Genomic DNA, 22,097 nt, shown 5'->3' on the forward strand with positions numbered 1-22,097 from the left:
GACTTGCGGAGAAGGGCTCCCCGGTCAGTAAGCTGTACAGGAGGTGCGGTGTGTGCCGGCAGCACGGGGGCGGTCCCGACAACGTGGTGCGCTCCTGGCGTGGAAACTTGCCTTGGTTATATGCAGCAAGGAGTCACATATGCATGAAGTTTCACACTACGCCTATACATATTCATAACCTGTCCCCGCTCCGTATTAAAATTAGTCCCAAGGAGTCATTTCCATAAGCTCCTCCCATCTGCACTGCACAGTGTGTTCTGGTGGCGGTCATCGGGGGTGGTGGGGATGAAGGTTGGTGACTCTTCCTCATCACTGCTCCTTGACCTCTTGTCTCTGCACAGACTCAGTTGCTCCTTGGCTCTTGTCCATCTGCAGGACCAGTTTCTTAAGACAGGCTCACACTCTTGTTAGGAGACTGACCTTGGTAAACGGGCCCAAGGCTTCTTGCTTTAATTAATTTGAGCATCCTGGTTCCATGCTGTCTGTCACTCTACCTCTACTTGATAAGATTCCCCTAACTTCCTCTCTCAGTTCCCCCTTTTCTAAAAGTTAGTAAATTCTTTTCTAAAAGGTCAGTGATTTATTGTATTCTCCTAACTCCCTCTCTCGGTGAGATTGGAACAGGCTGCACGGGGAAGTGGTTGGGTCTCCATCCCTGCAAGTGTTCCAAAGACACAGAGATTTGGTGCTGAGGGACACGGGCTAGCAGTAGACTTGGCAGTGTTAATGGTTGGACTTGATGGTCTTGCAGGTCTTTTCAACCTAATGCCATCCTGTGTAACGTGCTCCAGGTGATCCTGCTCGGCAGGGGGTTGGAGTAGATGGTCTTCACGTGTCTCTTCCAACCTCAGTCATTCTGCGATTCTGTGATTCTGTAAACAATTCTATGATTCTGTGATTCTATGATTCTTAACACAGCTCTAACAATGATTTTTCATCTTGCCTTGGCAAGATAAAACAGCAAATGTTTCTGTCTGTAGGCTTCTGTCCGCTCTTGGCATCTGCGTTTCCATCAGCAAAGAGGGATCAGCAAACTGAAAGTCACAGAAAATTGTTCATTACACACATGTGTTAGAACCCGGTGGGATGCAGATGTTGAAGGCATTTGGTGCTGTTGTGGCTTAACCCTGGTAGGCAGCTGAACCCCACACATCCACTCGCTTGCTCTTCCCCAGTGGGATTGCAGAGAGAATCAGAAGGGTAAAAGTGAGAGAACTCATAGTTTAAGATAAAGACAGTTTAATTGGTAAAGGGAAAGCTGTGCACGCAAGCAAAGCAAATTAAGGAAATCATTCACTGCTCCCCATCGGCAGGCAGATGTTTAGCCATTTCCAGGAAAGCAGGGTTCATCATGCGTAACATTACTTGGGAAGACAAATCCCATAACCCCGAACGTCCATCCCCCCCCCCCTTCCTCTTTCTTTCCCTCCAGCTTTCATTGCTGAGCACAATGCCATATGGCAGGGAACATCCCTTGGTCAGCCTGGATCAGCTCTCCTTCCTTGGCTGTGTCCCCTCCAAGCTGCTTGTGCACCCGCAGCCTCCTCGCTGGCAGGGCACCGTGGGAAGCACAAAAGTCTTGGTGTAAGCACTGCTCTGCAGCTGCTAGAGCGTGGCTATGTCATCACCACTATTTTAATCATAAATCCAAAACGTAGCACCATACTAGCTGCTATGAAGAAAATTATCTCAGCTAAAACCAGGGCAGGTACCTGGCAGGATTGGGACTTGAGACAGCAAAGTTAGAGACATCACAGAAATATCCAGGATATTAATTCAGATTCGGTGAAGGTGAAGATCTCCTTAGAAGGTGAAAATCTGCCAGTAGAATTTGATCTACAGAAAAATGTGTGTATTTAACGGTAATCCATCCCTCTCTGGGATACTTGAAAACTTAACAAGAAAACACACACAGTGGACAACTATCCAGCGTTACCATAATTAAAAAACAGCTCCCAAGGTTTAGTATTGCAAAACAAGACGGATTTGAAGGTTAATCCTATTTCACTACAAACTGAGCACCAGTCCTGCTCAAGGACCGATCGCCTCGCTGTGCACGTGGTCTTCCTGCTGACAGTCTGCAGTGCGCTGTTGGTGTCAGCAGCAGTAGTAGTACAGGAACCCTCCGAGCGATCCTACTGCAACAGCTGTGGAATGGGAGGAACATCCATCTGTGGAGAAAGTCGTTGAATAATGCTACATGGCTTGCATAGGTGATGATCTGCACTGATTTTAAAACCACGTACATGTGGAAGGCTACAGTAAAGTTTAGTCAGGGAGATCAAATGTCAAACTGCAAGGCAGAACTTCAGCTGGATTTTATAGCTGCTTTGCCCCATGATTTGTGTGTGACCCTGTGCTCAGTGTTTGACCTCAAATAAAATACTCTGTGTTATACTGTACCCAGCTGCTGAGATAAGAGTAATCCTATTTTTCTACTTCGCAGGAATATTGCGAGCCTTTACTTTGATAGACACTGAAGGAAGAAAAAAAAAAAAAGAGAGAGAGATTAAAAAAAAAACTATATATAAAAGAAAACATTTTATTTCATGTTATGAATCTGTAGCACAGCAGTTGATATCCCTGTGTGCAAGACTTCTGGATCCTTTCCACGGATCAGAAATGTGGGCAGCCAGGTAGATTAATACTGGCGTTGCCACATGAAATGAAAATATGAGGATTTTAAGATTTCTGAATTTCCCATGCACTGGGCTTACTACCATAGAAATCAGGGAGACATTTGACTCATTTTGTGTATGATAATGAACACTAGCTCTCTTAGCTCTCTGCCTACTTCAAGTGTTTTATTTTACAAATGCCTTATTAATTGTGCCTTCCAGGAGCCTTTTTTTTGTGCATCTGTGTGTGTAAGACTAGACGGATTCATGGTAAAATGATAACATTGGTGAACTGGTGACTGAGAAATTTAACCAACTTTGCTCACAAATTACAAAATGGACTTGGTGTTTTGAAGCACAGGTTTGTAGGACCCTGAGTGCAGCAATAGGTCCTAGCTGTCCTGACCAGCCTTGCCAGGGGCCTTCACCCATGGACCTAGAAGCCTCATTTACACTCAGGTGAGACAGGGAACAAGGCAAAGGATGTTGATTTTACAGGTTTTCGCTAACACAACTGTGTGTTTTATATCAACCACAGGGGCAGGGCTGAGGCAGGGAGTACAAGGACAGGACGTCTCTAAAGATAAGGGAAGACTTCATGCACAATAATAGAACCAGCAAGAATTGGCCTGGAATGCTGAAGTCTGCAAAAGAAAGGAAGGGTCAGAAGTTTAGCAGTGAGGAAGACTTCTGGCCTTCATCAAAAGACTACCAAAGCACACTGGATGACCACCTGAGGACTCCAGCACGTATCTGAATAGGGGCGGGAACCGATGTTAATGATTCTTCTGAGACCTAATGAATATGCAAGAGACTTATGGGGAAGTGAGACGAATATGTATATATCCCATTAATATAAGCACACTGGAAGTAACCCTTGGTGTGTGTGTTAGGCAGAGCAATGCCCCGCACACACAGTGCCATAGTAAAGAATATTAATAACTTAATAACTTTGGTTATTGAGTTTTCACTGCATCACTGACCTGGCCTTCAATTATTTCCTGAACTAATTTGCAGATGTACGTGTTTCCAGTTGTGGTCTATTATTACTATTATTTATTTATTTATTAGATTTCTTGGATGGACCTGCGTCTTGTTACCTTGCTTGAGGGTGATGATTACCAGGCTGTCAATAGGACCTGCTGCCACCACGCTACTCTGCTCACCCAGCTAGGGTTGCTGTGGGACTGTGTGCTGTAGGTAAGATCATTGCCTGGCCTATTGCTGCCTGCCATCCCTTAGGACACGGCTGACTCTTATTCCCTGTCTTTGTAATTCGGAGTATTTTTTCCAGGCCTGTTATAGGCTCTCATTATGGTGGCTTATTCAGTACAGGCACAAATTGCAGTTTTTGTTCTGTGTTCATGCTGTGATATTTGTCTACAAACTGTCATTTAAGAGTAGGATTCTTCCCTGACAAAATCTTGGACTACTGCAGAATAATTTTTCTTGTTAATGGAAACATCTGTAACACCTTCTTTCTGTACACATTCTTAGGGAAAAAATAAAGTCACTTGTACATTTAAAAAAAAGAAGTTAGAGTTACCTTGGGAACAACTGTGTGCTATTGAATAGTTCGTGCACAGTTATTCAGCAGCAACTGGAACAAAGCTTTTCAAAAAAATACACCTTCCTTTAAATACCTGTAAACATCTTTTCCCGTCTCTTAACTCTCCTTAGCGGCTTATTTTGGTCTTCTGTTCCGGCAGAGTATTCAAAATCTTCACCTGAAGAGAGAAGAGGGTGGTGTGTAAGGTTTTTTTCCTTGTTATTTTGTTTATTTTTTAAAAGGAAATACAGGGAAATTGATTGCCCTTCAATGCTGAGAGCACTGTCATTCTCAGTGAAGAAGACTTCTTAACACCTCTGTTTCTGAGGTTTCTGTTTTCGTGAAGCATGAGGCACTGGCCTTACCTTACAGCTCACCAGTCTTCCACTATGGAAACGTATTACAGATCAACTAAGGTTCTGGCAAACTACATGTCCAGGCACATTCTTTGTGCTGAAGCCCATGTAGCATTTGTGAAAGATTTTGTACATGGGAAAAACACTAGTAATTGTTCTTCTTCCAGTGGAGGTGGGGGGGGGGGAAGGGGCACCCTTTGAGCTGTCCTTAAGACCTTAGAGAACTACTGTAACAGAGCTCTTCAATTGGCCATGCACATCTTACACACTGAGGCACGGCACCACAACACCTCCCTCCTGTAGGGTCAGGCTTACTCACTGGGTTCCCCAAAGCATCCCTCCTTAGGCTTCTGCCAAGCGAGAATCTTCTCCAGCCATCTGAGTTTGTAGAAGTCAGAGAAGCCAGACATGCCACAGAGCATAACTAGGGGAAATTAAATGGCACAGAAAACCACAGCTGTTTTTGTCATTATGGCTTCACATGCTTGATCTCCAGCAAGAAACATGCCCATAAAGCTTAATTAAAATCATGCCATGTTAATCCTAAAAATCATTGTTAACAGCAGAATTAGGCAAATAAATTCCAAGTTTGGAAATAATGTCCATTAAAGTATAGTTAATGTAACTAAACTATAAACTTTATACATCTTAATTTTGGATTAAAAAATAGCTTGTAAAATTAAAGATAAATATTTGAGGCTGGAGTTTTAAATGTTGTATAACTGATTAAGGTACCAAATCTTTCTTCAGTTTTCTTAGATGACTCATTGCTACTGGAGAAAAAGCTTAGCTTTCTTTATTTCACAATAACATTTACAACAGTGTTGGTTAACTGAGAAGAGATTACGTACTGTTTTCCATGAAGAGGTCTCGAGAAGAAGACTCAAATCCATTGCTTTCGATCTGCAAGTTTATTTTCATCATGCTAGCACAGAAAATATTCTTGTAATACTGGCTCCTCAGGAACAGATGATCAGAGCATCCTTTCTAGATACAGAAAAAACTTGACTATTGCACTGCATTTTGTTTTTTCCCCTCTAAATTGGATTAGGGAAGAGAGGCTCTAAGAGTGGTGAACTGCAATTGGAAATCTTAGACTGGATTCAAATATTTTGTGACAACTGAAATGTTATTTTTTTAGCAGGATGCATCTCATGGACTATAGGATCCCTACAGCATCATGTGTCCCGCTTTGAGTGAACGTCCAGCCTTGAGTGAATGGAAAAGAATATCATTATATGGTACCTACACAGCAGGTAGGGACCCTCATCGCCAATCTGTTTCAAGGCTAATAAGCTGTGAAATAGTATTTTCAAACAGCTTGTTTGGTTATCTCTCAGTAGAGTTGTCCCAATAGACATAGTGCCTGGTGGCTACGCACAAGTTAGGTACCAGTCACCAGTAGCGTGATACTTGTAACATGTTGCATGAATAAGGTACGTGTTATCCTTTGCAGCTGGAATGTCTGTTCTGCAGATCTGTGATGAGGCACATATCTGAAATATTGGTGTTAATCAGGAGGGAAAGGAGTGGCCTTACAAACAAGTTGAGAAGTTGGGGAAAACGTGACCAATAAAGTCATAAATATGTTCCTAGGTGTTTTAGGTATGTTGCTACAGTTCAGGGTATTTGTGAGTGGAATCAAAAAAGCACAGAGCCTTTGCTCTGTCTAAATTAGGTTTAGAAATTGTGTTCGGAGAAACCTCTCATCCCTCAATTCTCTTTCTTCATCTTCCTTGCAATGCAGCCCCTTCTGCTGCTTCTTTCTCTTTTACTCCAACCTGTTTTCAGTCAGAAAAGGTAATTTCTAAGTTCCTGGTTTGTCTCCCTCGATGGATACTAGGCAGAATCATAACTTTCTCTGTCACAACTTAAGTGCTTTCCCAGTATATTCAAATCCATTGGAATGATCAGTTGCCTCCGAGACAAAGGGCAACAAGCTAGTTCTTGCGGAGCCTTCCACCTTCCTCCATATTTGTTCCCAGGCACACCACTGCCCAAATTTCCATACACCGCCTTCATTCACTCAGTTCTCACAAGATTACAGGTTTACCTCCACCAAGAATTTCTTTACCTCTCACAAGCTCCTGTACACTTCAGGATAATTTGATTATAGTACTATAGAGAAAATATTGGCCTTCTTTGACGTACTGCCACTTCTGTCTTTCCTCTTTACTTCTAGATGAGGGCAAGTAAATAGTCTTTGAACTTTGCTTACCTTTGAAATCCAAACCACCAGATTTGCACTCAGATACTTACCTAATACAGGTATTGAGAAAGCGCCTTTAGCAAAACTTTACTGTTCCTCCTTGTTATCTCTAACATCCCATCACACAATCTACTCTGTCGTATTGCTTTCTTTTCCATGTATAATACTGACTGTCATGGTTAATAAATCTTGTATGATAAAGCTTTTCACTTACCATATCAGCAAACATGAAGTAGAAAAGCTGATGGGACAAGGAGTAACCTGAGCAACCAAGTTTTGTCATTATGTTCCTACAGGTGCTTGTGACAACGCAGGACTTGCCATTCTCTTTCCTGTTTAAGAATAGCAATACAGATGGAGTTGGAGAGTCTGCTAAAGGAAGGCCTATTCCTGTTCTGTACAATTGCAGGGCACAGTAACTCTCATGTCCTGCTTGCCAGCAGACAATAGAAAAGTCTTATAAAACAGTGGCAGTAAGAAAGGATCCAGCGATACTGCAGAAACATACCATGTTCCTAGCAAATACGTATAGCACGTGTCACTTGTTTTCTCTGTAAAACACTTGGAACTACCAAATGAAGTATAGGCCAGCAAGGTATCCGTTTGGTTCCATGAACGGGGAAAGACCCAGAAATGTGGTCCTAAAATTGGTGCAAATTCTGAAAGCAAATCAAAGAAGAGAGCCTGTAATTAGTGGTATAGTCAAAGGAGATCTCGGGCCCTGCCTGATTTCTTCAGTCTGTCTACACCCAAAAGTACCCTTGAATACATCTGCACATTGCCTCTCTGTGGCTTTTGGAGCTGAATATCCCTATTGTGCAGACCTGCCTTTAGTGCTTTTCTCCAGACCACCCAAAAAATCAGCATCAGACTTCCAAGAATTAGTATTTGTGTTTCCATTTCGGCTCACTAGCCATTCCTTCATAAGAACTCGCAGGATGGATACCAAACTCCAAGTAAACTCTTTCTTTTCATTAACTCTGGCATCTTTGTTGTTTCATAGGTCATTGCATAAAGGCAAAACACTGCAATACGAATACCTTGAGCTTGAATGAGAACTATTTTTCTTCAATGCCATCCATACTTGTTATTTTTACCTTTGAAATATTTGGGATCATTCTGCGCTAGAGAATACATTGCTTTTTCAATCAGAGGAGACAACTTCTTCACCACACTTTCAACTTGGGCACGCTGGGCAAGTAATTCATGTTCTGAAGGCCACTTTTCTATGGCTCCTTTCAAATAGCCTGCAGAAACAAAAATTTATTTTGTATACTACCATAAATTCTCTGTCCACTCTTTTTTTTTTTTTTCCCTTCCTTTTTAAATAGTTTTGCAGCTTCCCCTGGTGACAGCCATTCTCCTCACAGCCAACATTTTTTAAAACAAGATTTACCCTGGAACCTATTAAGTAATCCAATGTACTAGATTTTATTTTACCTAAGTAGTGTCTCTTCTGATATGGTTAGTAGGTATCTTACTGCAGAGCATTATGCTACTGCAATTAGAAGCCAAACTATTATTTGATATATGAAGAAACAAGGAAGAAAAGAAAGCTATGAAATATGTTTAGTGTGTTCTCTATAAGAGAGTATGTTAAGATGTTGCAGAGGTAGTCAGGCTCTCCTATAGCCCTCCTCTTTTTTTTTTTTTTTTTTTTTTCTTCCTTTGAAGAATGGCTGCTAATCCAGAGATGCTCCAGCAATGTTCAAACTGTTCTGACACAGAAGGAACAGTAGAGCCCAGAGAAAAGAAGGTTGGGGAGGGGGTGGCTCTTCCATGCGTACAGTTATCTGAAGGGAGGGTGCACAGAGGGCAGAACCAGGTTCTCAGTGGTATATTCAAAAAGCCCCGGACACGGTCCTTGGCAACCTGCTGTAGGTGGCCCTGCTTGAGCAGGGATTTGGGAAGGTGACCTCCAGAGGTCCCTTCCAATCTCAACTGTTCTGTGAAATGGATAGCATCAATATGGAGAAAATAAGAAAAAAAACAAAAAAAAAGACAGACTTCTCAAATGTCAAAAAAGCCCTCTGTATTGCCCAAGGGATTGCTCACACTTCTACAGGCAAAGACTGTTTAATGAGTTACAAGGTGGCAGATAATTACTGTTCTTCTTACATGTGCTTCCTGCCCTTTGTGCTTCTGTGAGTTTGGCAGACTGTTTACAGCGAGTCAGTGGTGCATTCTGCTAGCCCTTTAATTTCTATGGCTGTCTGGCTATGGGTTTGTTTGCACTCCAAATTTATGTTTGTGATAGCATGTAACTACCTTTCCTGTCTGCTTTATGAAGAAGAATATATAATCCAAAGATCAGATCTTGACCCCTTCTGGAGGTGACTGGAATTCACACAGAGATAAATTAGCCACGTAGCCAGGTTATCATCTACCTCCAAATTCTTCCAGTGCACCGGAAAATGTGGATGTGGTTTAGGGACTGCTTCTGCCTTCTCTGCTGCACCCACACTTTGGGTAAGGCAGGTGTCAAAGCAGGTGGATGCTGAGAACACCAACTTCTGATCCCAAACTAGGGAACGGCCCTAAAATTTGTGTGTAGAGGCAACTCTTATCCAAACTGGTTTGGATCCCACAGGGGAATATAATGCCAAGTATTAACAAATAGTTTAAAATATTCTTCTTACAGCTTATTGCATTCCTCCCAAGCCAGAGGTAACCCAGGTGAGTCCTCTTAAAAACAAGAAGAATCAAGGTTTCCTTCTAAGGCGTACTTTTGATGAAAGTAACAGCTGGATCACTACTACTGTTAGTGCATTTAAGGAGCTGAATCTTTAAAACAGGGTAAAAAATGAATTTAGAAATTATTATAGATATATCATGCTACTAGCAGTCAAATCTGTGTAATGTAAAGACTAAAGTCAAGAAAGCTGGTATCAGCTTAGTTCCTAAAAAAAAAAAAAAAAAAGCCAGACTGTGTCACAATACCTTGCAAAACATGAAATCCCAGCACTGCATCTAAATTGATGTCCTGATACCGACTCTCCATGAAGACAGTCGCTTTCTCGAGGGCAGAAATGACAGAGCTCCTCACATTAGGCTCAGTTTTCAAGAAGCTGGCCTTGAAGAGAAAAATCAGCAAGAAGAAAGTAAGCAGCATATCTACTCTGCTCAAAGAGGTTGTGTAACTTCTAAATCAATACCCCTTGCTCACAGCAGGTCCTGCTGTGTGTGATGGGATACTTTCCCTTAACAGTTTAACCACAGGTATGCCGCTGTGTTCTCACAGAAAGCTTGACTGTCATCTTCAATGCTAGCAAATGTCTTGTGCCTTTACATGTCAGCCAACACACTTGGCAGTACAACTCCGCAGATCAAATCCAGTGTTTCCTCCTTGGCGTCGGTAAAATTGTTGTAGCTGCCATCAGAAGAGGGAGCTCTTGCTCATGTGTAGAGGTAAGGGGAGGTAAAAGACTGTCCATCTGCAATTAAAAAATACAACTTTTGAAGTGTGCACAGCGTTCTTGAAGAAAGTGCTGAGAAATCATTTATTTAAAGCACTCTAACAGCAAGGCTGTGTGCATGTGCGCTGAGTCCACTGTAGTGGTCAGACTGCTGAAGGGCACGGTGAGATACGGGCTGCCTGCCGTCACCTCCACAGTGAGCAGCCCACCAAGGCCTTTCTTTGCCGCTGCATAAGGATAAGGGTGGAGAGGGGAATCTGCATGTCTGGAAATGAAGGGCTTCACTGTATGTTACCGCCTGATATGAGCACTAAGCAGTAAATACATTAAATGCATTTACCACATACCTAGGGTTAGTCTTTTGATAGAGATGAAGGAAACGCTGTGCTAACTCTGTGCTGCTTCACAAGATATTACATATGTCAAATGAAGCAAATTATCCAAGTTCACCAGGTTTCTAAGCAAAATTTGTTTTTTAATTATTTTTTAGAAAATAATTTATTTCAGAGGGATGGTGTAAAGGGGCCATCAGAAGGCTGTGGGTGGTGTGGCCTGCAGGTAGCCGGGCCCCAGGCTGCCCTCAGGAGAGCTGCGGTGCTGCCAGTTCCCCGCACCTGATGACACTGCTCCGGATGGAGGAGAAGTGTGACAGAACACACACAGCGCTGGGACAGAAAACCGAGGAACTGCTCCTGTTCTCATTAAATGAGGACACCTGTGGACACTGAGTGGGCACGCTTGGATGAATTACAGAATCATAAAGGTTGGAAAACCCCTCCAAGATCATCTGGTCCAACCATCCCCCTACCACCATCACCCACTGAACCATGTCCCCAAGCACCACGTCCAAACTCTCCTTGAACACCCCCGGGGACAGTGACTCCCCCACCTCCCTGGGCAACCCGTCCGAATGCCTGACTGCTCTTTCTGAGCAGAAATGTCTCCTCATTTCCAGCCTGAACCTCCCCTGCCACGACTTGAGGCCATTCCCTCTGGTCCTGTCACCAGTTATCTGTGAGCAGAGGCCAACCCCCAGCTCCTCACACCTTCCTTTAGGCAGTTGCAGAGAGCAATAAGCTTTGCCCTGAGCCTCCTCTTCTCCAGACCAAACACCCCCAGCTCCCTCAGCCGCTCCTCACAGGACTTGTGTCCCAGGCCCTTCACCAGCTTTATAGCCCTTCTCTGGACACGTTCCAGGGCCTCGATGTCCTTCTTGTAGTGAGGGGCCCAGAACTGAACAGTGCACTTAAGGTGCAACCTCAGCAGAGCAGAGCCCAGGGGGACGAGCACCTCCCTGGCCCTGCTGGCTGCACTACTCCTGACACAAGCCAGCATAACGTTGGCCTCCTTGGCCACCTGGGCACACTGCCGGCTCATGTTCAGGTGAGCATCGACCAACACCCCCGGATCTCTTTCCTCTGACACAGCTTTCCGGCCACTCTGCCCCCAGCCTGCAGCGCTGCATGGCGTTGTTGTGGCCAAAGTGCAGGACCCGGCACTCAGCCGTGCTGAATTTTTAATCCATTAAAATAAAATAAATAAATAAATACAATTTATTGTGATTTTATTTATAAATAAATAATAATTTATTGATAAATTATTAATAAGTTAGTTTAGAAATCACCGCGTTGGCTTCCGCCTCGTGCCGTGAGGCGGACCCGGGCGCCCCCCTCAGCCCGCGCCCTCCGCACCGCCCGGGGGCGCTGCCCGCTCCGCGGGGCCTCAAGATGGCGGCGGGCGGCGGGGCGCTGGCCGGCGTCGGGGCCGCGCTGGTGCTGGCGGCGGCCGCGGCGCTGTGGTTGTGGCGGCGGCGGGCGGGTGGTGGTGAGGGCCGGGTGTGCGTGGCCGTGCTGGGCGACCTGGGCCGCAGCCCGCGGATGCAGTACCACGCGCTCTCGCTGGCCCGGCACGGCCGCGACGTCTCGCTGCTGGGCTACCTCCGTGAGTCGGGGCGGGCGGGGGGCTCGGGGGGTGCTGCCGGTGGGGTCGCGGCTCTCACCCAGCCTCCGTCCTTTCCCGCAGAGACCCGGCCGCACGGCGATGTGCTGGGCAGCGACCGCATCCGCGTCGTGCCGCTCTCCGACCTGCGGTGGTTGCGAGGTGGGTGCGGGTCGGGGGCGAGGAGGGGGAAAGAAGGGGCAAAAACCGGCCCGGGGGTCGTCGGGTGCATGTTTTGCTCACGGTTTTGTGCGTGCGTTCATCTGCGGGTACTCGCTTTTTCCTCTAGATAAAAAGCAGAATGGGGACTTGGGGGTGGTGTGGTGTTTCTGTGACATCAGGTTTCTGTTTTTACGAAGTGCCATTGCTTTAAAGCTTCCCAATAGCTCATTCTGCACCGCACACACATCTGTTTGCAGCGCTGGAGTGTCCTCACAGGCTCTCTGTCCCTTTGCAGTTGGCCCAAAGATTCTCCAGTACGTTGTAAAAGTCATTGCTCAGGCGATGCAGCTGCTGTACACAATGCTGAAAATGGAGCGGACGTCCTATATTCTCCTTCAGGTACGTATTCTGTGTGTAATTATCTTAATAGCTTTGCATTATGGAATATTTTAGCAGTCTCAGATGTTGCTCTAAGTATTTGAGAGCTAAAATTGGCCCAATCCATGGTATAAACCTATATAAAAACTACTTATTTCATTCTAGACTTTTTTTTCTGTGAACTCACATTTGTTCTTCTTGTTAATTTTTGAGCTTTTGAATTTCATTGTCATATATACTAGTAAAGAATAAATCCTAACAGAAATACTCGTATGTGTTTTGGATGGGAATTCTGACCCAGATCTGACAGGCAAATTTGAAGTGCCTGCCAGCCTTCCCAGGAGAAACTGGCAGTTCTGTAGTTGGTCAAAACAAAATCGTCCCTGTTCATTAAGATCCCTTTAAACAATGTTATTTCAGTCATTCGATTTTCTTTTTCTCGTTATTGCTAAGTGTTTATCATTTCACCACAGTCTTACCCTGTTTTTACTTGTTTTTATTTATTAAACAGAATCCTCCAGGTTTACCTAGTATAGCTGTTGCCTGGGTAGCATGTCTTATCTGGAGAAGCAAATTGATAATTGATTGGCACAACTACGGATATACCATAATGAGTCTGAATCATGGAATAAATCACCCACTAGTACGCATTGCAAAATGGTTTGTACAGAAATTTCTTCTCTTTACAAGTTATGCACCTTTGCAGAGCTCAGAAGGATGGAAAGCAGAAAGAAGAATATAATTAGCAAAGGGCTGTTTCCATCAAGAATTTATTATGTTTCAGGAAGAACATTCTTTAAAATGCCTTTGTTAAACATAGGAAGGTGGTGGTAGGTGCTATACTGTAAAATACGCTAAAAATTCCGTTTAGGTAAATTTATTCTATAAAAATGATGTACGCGATTTAAAGGGATTAGGTTGTTCTCTAAAGTTAATTGTGAGTAACTTATAAAAAATACTTTTCTTTTACTTTCTGTTATGTGCTTTCATTGTTAACATTAGAAACATTATTCTGCCTGCTGTATGTACGTATATACACAGGGCAGAGTGCAAAGGATATGCTCTGTAAGAAGCTTAGGCTGTAACAAAATTAGGAAATTTATGTTCATTGTAGGTGAAATATGGTATCCCAATGCAATGCAAACTCTCGTGCAAGTGAGCTACTTAGAAATAGGAGAATAAAGTAATTAGAAACCTGTCTTAAAGTAGGTGTGTGAATGTTAAAGGAACTAAAAGATTTTCTCACATGGTTTAAACCTGTTTCTTTTGTTCTTGTTTGAAGTAGTCATGTTGCATACGCAAACTTGATCTTATTGCAGTGACTTTGTCTAGTGTTGTGGGTTTTTTTTATTCTTTAACACTTCTTTACACTCCAGTCCATCTGCAAAGGTGTTTCTATTTCTTACTCAGTCTAGCTGGTTACCTACAGGTAACAGCTTTAAGAAGCTTTCTGTTGTTGTGTTCTTAGGTTTTAAAGGATAAGGAAGTCATGCTGTATCCCTTCTCATAAACTGTTATGGCTTCAGTATAACAGCACAAGGAGTTAATCTTTAATTGTTAGTTAAACTTCAGTTATTGGGTGGTGGTTGAGTTTCTTTTGGTTTTGTTTGGCTTTTAATGAGCATTGGTACTGGAGACTGCCAGTGTATTTGGCTGTTGGGATTGTCTTAGGTTCTAACTAAGATTTAATTTTTGTCAGGTACGAGAAGCTTTTTGGACGTTTGTCGGACTACAACTTGTGTGTCACTAACGCGATGAAAGAAGATCTATGGGTGAATTGCAAAATAAAGTAAGTGAAACACCTCTAACATTATTACGTACATACTCAAAGTGAAATGAAAGCACGTAATTGTGAATCTGAATTCAGAGTAATCTTAACAAAAGCAACTTTTTCCTAAGCTAGTTCAGCACTACTGGAACCAATTAGTCAGTTTTGTTATGAGCTAGTGGAGTGTGGGTATTGAATAGTCTTCATTAGCCTTCATAATTAACGCTTCATTGTCTAGGAGGTGGCAGTCCAGATGTTATGGAAGACTTGCTGCTGCACTGCCTATGAAATTAAAAAAAAGGCAAACATCACTGTATTTGCTAACGATTAGTCAACCCTGCAGATTTTTCTTTTGCAGTCACAGGGCTTTAAAATCAAAAGGAAAAGGTGTTTTTTAAGGAAACCTTAATTTATAGGTTTAAAAATCAGGACAGTGATGTCTGTAGATTTTTATGGTTGTGTTACATCCCTTGAATGTGCATATAGGGACCCTTTTCGTACAGTATATCAAGCTTGATCTATACCAGCAAACTTCAGGAATACAGAAAGTTGAGTTGAATCATCATTTTATTGTAATAATTCGCTGTCTGCATTATATTGTAGCCTGTCACTCTTTACCACGTGCATTTTCTTAAATCTGTTTTTTTATTTAACTTGTGAATTTATTTAATTACAGGGCAGTAACGCTGTATGACAGGCCAGCTTCTTATTTTAAGGAAACACCAATAGAGCTTCAACATCAGTTGTACATGAAACTTGCAAAAGACTATGAACCATTTAAAGCACAGCATATGTAAGTAAAGCATGCAATTATTCTGTGTCATTCAGTTAAAAATTGGCATTTAGTGCCCAGAAATATCTTTGGATGGGATCACAAGTTTCTGAAGAGCAGCAGACAGTGGTCTTTGCATGCGTTCAGCCAGTAGCAGATGCTGTGCAAGTCTGCTTAATTGTTGCTGGAGAGGACAGAATAAGTGAAATCATTGAGGGGTGATACCATGTTGCTTGATGTGTAATATTGGTGGGTTTTGTTTGTTTAAAGAAAAAGTTGGTGTAAATTCTGAGGAAATAAGTAATAAAATACATGAAGGGTGAAAGCAGTTGTCTGGTTCCCATTGAACTGGGTAACAATGATTGGATGCTTCGTTAGTAGCATTAATTTAGTAATTGTTTTAATAGTAAACTCCCCATTCCTTTATTCGGAGGGTTTTCAAAATCTTGCTCTATAAACTTAAGTGTTCTTCTCTGGCTGTGTGCAGGATGTTTGCTAAGTAGATAGTCCAACAGGCAGTTAGTTTACCAAACTAATGCCTGAAAATGGAGGAGAGAATCATACTGTATGGCATTTTCTTTTTGGAGCTGCACACCACTGAATGTAAAGGTTCCAGTTTTAATTGAATAAAAGCATTGTTGGCCCCCATGCTTTGGATGTATTTGGGTCAGAGCTGGAAAGAGAGACTGTTTTCCCAACATTTTAAGGAAAACACTGTGAGAAGATAGAAATGTGCTTATGATAGTGGGGTCATTAGGCTCATGGTAGTAATAGGAAAGATAAAAAACTGTCTTTCTTACGATCGGGTGTGTCTCTGCAAATCAGAACAGTAATGGTTATTTCCAGAGAAATTGAGTAGCGAGTCTCAAACAGTGCTTAGAAATTCATGTCAGTTAAGCATAACATTTCCTTCTGTGTTTGTAGACTGTGTTTGTGTAGTCCATATTCAGAACATTCTGTTTACGTAGTACAGAGTCTGTCAGTTCGAATGCTGAGAGGTCTGCCTTTACAGAAATGGATAAAAGAAATGGACGTGTGGTAAAAACCAGAGGACGGCCAGCTCTTCTCATCAGCAGCACAAGCTGGACAGGTTTGTAAGCAGATTATTTTTTAATATTTCATTACCTTTTAACAAAAGATATAACTGGGGCTCTTTATATTTCCCCACACTCGAAACTTGATGTGTTATACAGGCATGTTTGTATTGTGAGTGGCAAAGTTAAATTTTTCTTCATTTGTCTGGAAGAATTTAAAGACAAGTTGTACATGATATACCTCAGTGACTAAAAATGAATTAAAAAAAAGAAGCGGGAAATCTTTTTTTTTTTTTTTTTTTTTTTCATTCCAGGCATAGTATCTTGTTTGGTGGTGTAAAATTGATTAAAAAACTAAAATTTTTACTTCTTTATTTCTGATAACATCTATTATGTGACTTTCTCACTTTCCTTTTTTTTTTTTTTTCTCTATATGAGAAAAGGAAAAGAAAGGTGAAACAAATCAATTGCTAGTAACCATGGACAGAATTGTCTGTACCTTTTGAATTAACAGAGCAATTTCCACTCTTAAAAATTTCTGGTTTCAAAAGCTAGAGAATGAATGTGATATGTAGCACATCCTCAATAGAGAGTCCATTGGTGGCTTGTTGGCCATGTTGTCAATAAGGGGAATAAATACATTTTTTAAATGGTTGTGGACTCTTATTTGTGAAAATAATTACAGCAGATTTTTAGTAGGAAGAGCTTGTGCCATACTGAAATCATTCAAGTAAAGGTGAAGAAAATCTTTGTTGTTATTTACATATAATTTGTTACAAATGCTAGAACCATGAATATCACTAATAAAGCCTTTTCTTTCAGAGGATGAAGACTTTTCAGTCCTTTTAAAAGCTTTAGAAGGTAGGTACTGAAGAATTCATCTTACCTATTCCAAGGGGAATGGTTGTATGCTGGACAGTTATGAGGCGTTTCTCTAAAGAACAGTGCCTCCCTATTCAAACGAAAATGCAGACATATTTGATTGATTTGCAGTACTTTAGGAGTTGAAAAACAGAAGTGAAACATCTGGATTCAACTGGAGTAGTTGTCAGGGGAGAATTATATTTCTCTTGGTAAATTGCAGTTTTCTAAGCTATGAGTACTTTCCATAGGTATCTGATAATAGGAAAGAAGGGAATGTGCATTGTCTATGTAAAAACTACAGCTGCAGTTTCTAGATAAATTGAAACAACCAGTATGGTGTAGTCAAAGAAACCTTCTATGAATAGTACATTTTAAACATATCATAATTTATTTCTATAGAAACTTGTCAATTTTGGTATTTGTAAATTTACTGCTATTTTACTAGGTATATGTTTATAAAGAAATTACTTGAAGTAGGAAGCTAAGTGACCATGACCGTTCTTAAATCAATCATCCATTTATTTGTCAATTCTGAACAGTTTTTTATCTTTTCCAGATTATGAGCAGTATATCAATGAGGGAATCAAGCTTCCAGCTTTAGTATGTGTGATAACAGGTAATAGTTCACATTATAACTTTTTATTTTCTGCTAATAGAGATGACTTCATTTTCACTTTTGTACTATGCTGACTCTTCTATGATGATGACGAGAGAGAATTGTTTTTGTCTGATTATAAATCAGAGCAGTTGGATTCTTGCAGCAATGTAATCATGGCACATCTTTAAAGAGGAGAAGCTCTCAGCCTGGCTATCTACATGTAGCACAGCTGTGCGTTATGCCATGTTCAAAATAATTCAATCTCAACATTCTGAACACTGAGATGCTGCAGCCAAAGACACATAAAGGTGCATGTTTGGAGTGTTTCAAGCAGAAAGGTTCTCTTAATGCAGGAAGAAACCTACTCATCAAACATCTTTTTGTAGAACAGTATGCACAGAATGAATGCTGGTTGGTTAACTTTCTAATTAATAGCAGACTAAATCTTAGTGTGATTTTTAAAGAGCAAATTTGTATTTTTGGGTTGTCTTTTGGCTGTAAAGAAAATGCAGGTCAAGACTGGGCAGCACTGACAGTAGGCTGCTTTAAATACCAAGTTAAGAGAGAAAATGTAGGTTCACCTTGTTTTCAATGGGACTTAATCTGTGGGGTGATCATGGTTGGTATATTCTGAGATGTTTGAGGCAACGGGACTTTGTCATCTGTACAGCAAGGTGCACAGACAGCACTTTATTTTCAATCATCCTGATACAATCATTATTATATTTTCTGTGTGTGTTTTAAACAGGCAAAGGGCCACTAAAAGAATACTATAATGGACTGATAAAGAAACTGCACTTCAGACATATCCAGATCTGTACACCCTGGCTTGAAGCTGAGGATTACCCTCTTTTGCTTGGTAATCAGAGGATTATGAAATAGATTTGATAATGTGTGAAAAACAATTTAGCGGAGTTGTGAATAGCTGATAGACATTATGTGCAGGAGATAGCAGAATATACATGTAGTAAGAAAATGAACTTGCTGGTAAATTATGATATATACATGTATACCACTTGTGTTTTTGACTTAGGCAAGCTAAATTGCTTATTTCTTTAACTGCATTTTTCACTCTTATCCCAAGAAATAGGCATAATACCTGCATTGGTATTTCAGTCTGTTATTTATACTTCTATGCTGAAATAAAGCTTGCCTGTTTGTGTTCTAGTTTACAGGGCAGGTCGGTACCTGATACCGTAAACTTTTGGCTGAGCACCCAAAAAAGATGAAATTCTAAATGAACATGTCTTGGAATAGTGTTCCCTCAGCATGTTCATTGTATTAGCATGAAGTGTGAGTAAGCGTAATACAGTAGTCAACTACACTTTCAAGTAGATCTGCTCTTCGTTTTTCGAACCTGCCTATTTATGTGGCTGTAAAACACGGTGTTTATAGGGTAATTTTAAAGGAATGAATATAACGCCTATAAAATGGCGTTGCAACTTCTCTGTCTTGAAATCACTCAAACTGGAAGAAGTCGCTCATGAGCAATGCAGCATGTCCTGTTTGAATTGTGGCAGTTTTCCTCTGCACTTACCCATTCTTCGCAGATTAAGAGACGGCAAGGCTGTTTTCAGATATGTGAGGTTTTAAAATTCCCCTTAATTTAATATATGTACTTGCTTGGTATGTTTCTAAAGCCTGGCTAATTTTAGTAAATATATAGTTTAGTGTGTGTGTGTATGTGTGTATGTATATATGTATATTATGTGTGTGTGAATATATTATATATGCATATACACATACGTTTTCTACAAGCTTGAAATTGACTCAGTCTGGATAGTATTGAAAATAGCTTATATTTAGCTCGTATCACCCAAAGAAATACATGCATAGAAGGGTTCACAATAAGACTAGAAGAGATGCTTTCAGAGAATTTAGGCTCTTGTGTGTTTTGTTTGCTTCTCAGGCTCAGCAGATTTGGGTGTGTGTCTCCATAAATCATCCAGTGGTTTGGATTTACCTATGAAGGTGGTAGATATGTTTGGCTGTTGTTTACCTGTATGTGCAATATATTTTGAATGGTAAGAGCTTGCTTATTCTGATACAATTTAAGTAGATCATATAAGATGCTATTCTAACAAGACAAGAGTTTTCTACATTCTGCATGTGTCGGATGAGATTCCAGTACTATGCCATAACAACTTACTTTTGATTCAATAAGACAAACTTCAGAAGTCAAGGTTGTTTTATTTAAGGTTGGCTAAAAATTAGCACCAGTTTTTACAGACTTTGGAGCATTTATTGCAACCAGCTGCCTCAAAAAAAAAAATAAAAAAAAAAATTCCCCTGTAATCCTTTGTTTCATTTAAAAAAATCCTTCTGCATAGACATGTCTCTCTTCTGTGAAGGGGTGAATGTATGCAGTCAGACTTATAACTTCCAGTCCTTCAATTAAAGATGTATTCACTGTGGAGATCTCATGTACAGATTTTCCATGTGATTAAAGTAGAATGTTGCCCTGATCTGTGATGCATGTGCAGACAAATGGCACAATGACAAAGTGGGGGACCTACTGTAACGGTAAACAGCAGTATGACATAGGGGGGGAACAATCTTTAAATTAAACCTTTATAACTGCCTTTTGTTCCATTTTGTCAGGAATGTAATGTTCATATCTAGACATCTAGGTTCTTAATGTGCAAGGCATAGCCATGTCTCTACAGATACACTGTGCAACTTTTTAAACGTGTATGTCCCACTCACTGTTCTTTTTTTCTTGTTTTTTTTTTTTTTTTTTTTTCTATTACTTTTGTACACAGTTTACATGAACTTGTGAAACATGATGAAAATGGTCTGATATTCAGGGATTCCAGTGAACTTGCAGAACAACTGAAGGTAAAGTCTTGACAGATTTTCCTTTTCCGCTAGCTTTAACCACAAAGGTGTTACCGTGTAAGCTACCTTCTCGTGTGATAATCCTCTGTGTATTTTGCATTCTCAGAGGTTACTTCTTTGCCTGGTGGATCTTATTGGCCCTAGTTCTATTTGAATATGGATATTACTGGCCACATTTCTATTTGAATTCAAATATGAAGTTGGCAAGAACGCACTAAATATTGTGATATTAAACTGTTCAGAGGGTCACACCAGAGGGTTACCCCTGAGAAACTAGAATTAATCCAAAATATAACATGATACTTTTCTGTGTTTTTTTTTTGTTTTGTTTTGTTTTAAACTTACAGATGCTTTTCCTGGAATTTCCCACACTGGAAGGCAAACTCCACAATTTCAGAAAAAACCTTTGTGCATCCAAGCAGCTGCGTTGGGATGAGAGTTGGGACCAGACTGTTCTTCCCTTGTTTATGCAGAGTGAATGACTTTTTGTGGCGAGAGGAGGGTGTCCAAAAAGCTAACACATTCCTGCAGTTGCATAGATGTGACAATCAGTGAATAAACGCTCTTTGTTATCTGTGGTTACAATTTTTAATTGCTTCATCTCGGGGCCTGTTTTGATTAACCTTTTCTTTTACAATTGGAGTAAGAATAGTGCTGCAGGTGCAGTTGAGGTTATTTGTTGTCTGTAAATCTTGGGGGAAAATGTGGTTCCCATGCTGAAGAGGTTGATCCTTGCCATCTGCCTTTTTTTCTTGTACTATTTGGAATGAATGTGGGAGGTTTAGGTACTCTAGGAACTTGTATAAAATATGCTTAGCTGGGCTGCTTGTTGGTTACTTTTAGCTGAAAGTACTTGAATACATACACAAATTATACCAGTTATACGTACTGTACAATAAACACTTAAGTAGGTGATTATTTTTCTGCCAGGGAGAGACTTTTTTAGTTTGAATTTTTATTTGAATCGAGGATACATTTTTTTTTTGTCTTTTTTTCATTTAGTTAACATTCTTGGATAGTCTTCCCTAGACAAGTACTGACTATACTCTTGTATGTTTTTATGGAGATGGAAAACAACTTTGAAATTAGATAGTTCTTTTTTACAGTGTGTGCAAGAGTAAAAAGGCACAGCCACTGATATGTGACAGCTTTATTGAACACTTAAGAGGGAAATTCACCTTTCAGTAAATGTTGTCCTCATGCATTGGAGTAAATGTGCCCATTTATTTTGAGAAAGAATGTAAAATTTATCCCTAGAATAGAATAGAAAAGATATTTAAAGTATGCAATAACCTAGTAAAAGGGCACTTTACTTTCTGAGCACTCATTCAGGTCTGGCCTTTGTTTTTTTATTGTTAGTGTTCCTATGGACCTAATGCTTACAAGATGTTTTTTCGTCTTCATGATTCTTTATAAAATGGTTTTATCATACAGTTGCTGCTTGCATAGCTTTCTTCAGAGTTCCTGGGCTGGATTCTGCACCAGTGCTTTTAAACCAGCTTACAGAGTAATCATTTAATACCTGCTTCTGCCAAGCTAGGCGGCCATTTGCTAATCTTACCTTCCTCCTGCACCGTGGTTACAGTGGATACTCTCT

At 40.8% G+C, this 22,097-nt stretch overlaps 2 protein-coding genes across 2 annotated transcripts; one reads left to right on the plus strand and one right to left on the minus strand.

Annotated features, from left to right (window-relative positions):
• Positions 1–2,097: 2,097 nt before the first annotated feature.
• Positions 2,098–11,525, minus strand: LOC311215118 (UPF0764 protein C16orf89 homolog; the record flags this gene model as incomplete). The annotated part of the gene is made up of 11 exons (XM_084296146.1): positions 2,098–2,171; positions 4,262–4,345; positions 4,843–4,947; positions 5,375–5,510; positions 6,947–7,064; positions 7,241–7,391; positions 7,830–7,979; positions 9,673–9,805; positions 10,048–10,102; positions 10,252–10,375; positions 11,465–11,525. The coding sequence occupies 11 exons, from the start codon at positions 11,523–11,525 to the stop codon at positions 2,098–2,100; spliced, it is 1,191 nt and encodes a 396-aa protein (XP_084152272.1).
• A 350-nt stretch (positions 11,526–11,875) lies between these two features.
• Positions 11,876–21,058, plus strand: ALG1 (ALG1 chitobiosyldiphosphodolichol beta-mannosyltransferase; the record flags this gene model as incomplete). Its single annotated transcript, XM_084295860.1, has 13 exons — positions 11,876–12,089; positions 12,171–12,248; positions 12,544–12,647; positions 13,138–13,286; positions 14,326–14,415; positions 15,071–15,187; positions 16,135–16,256; positions 17,023–17,061; positions 17,621–17,680; positions 18,411–18,521; positions 19,572–19,686; positions 20,425–20,500; positions 20,848–21,058. 13 exons carry the CDS (start codon positions 11,876–11,878, stop codon positions 20,980–20,982), a joined length of 1,410 nt encoding a protein of 469 aa, XP_084151986.1. The 3' UTR covers positions 20,983–21,058.
• Positions 21,059–22,097: the final 1,039 nt, after the last annotated feature.

The sequence above is a fragment of the Netta rufina genome (assembly GCF_964035555.1).
Source record: "Netta rufina genome assembly, chromosome: 15".
NCBI lineage: Eukaryota > Metazoa > Chordata > Aves > Anseriformes > Anatidae > Netta > Netta rufina.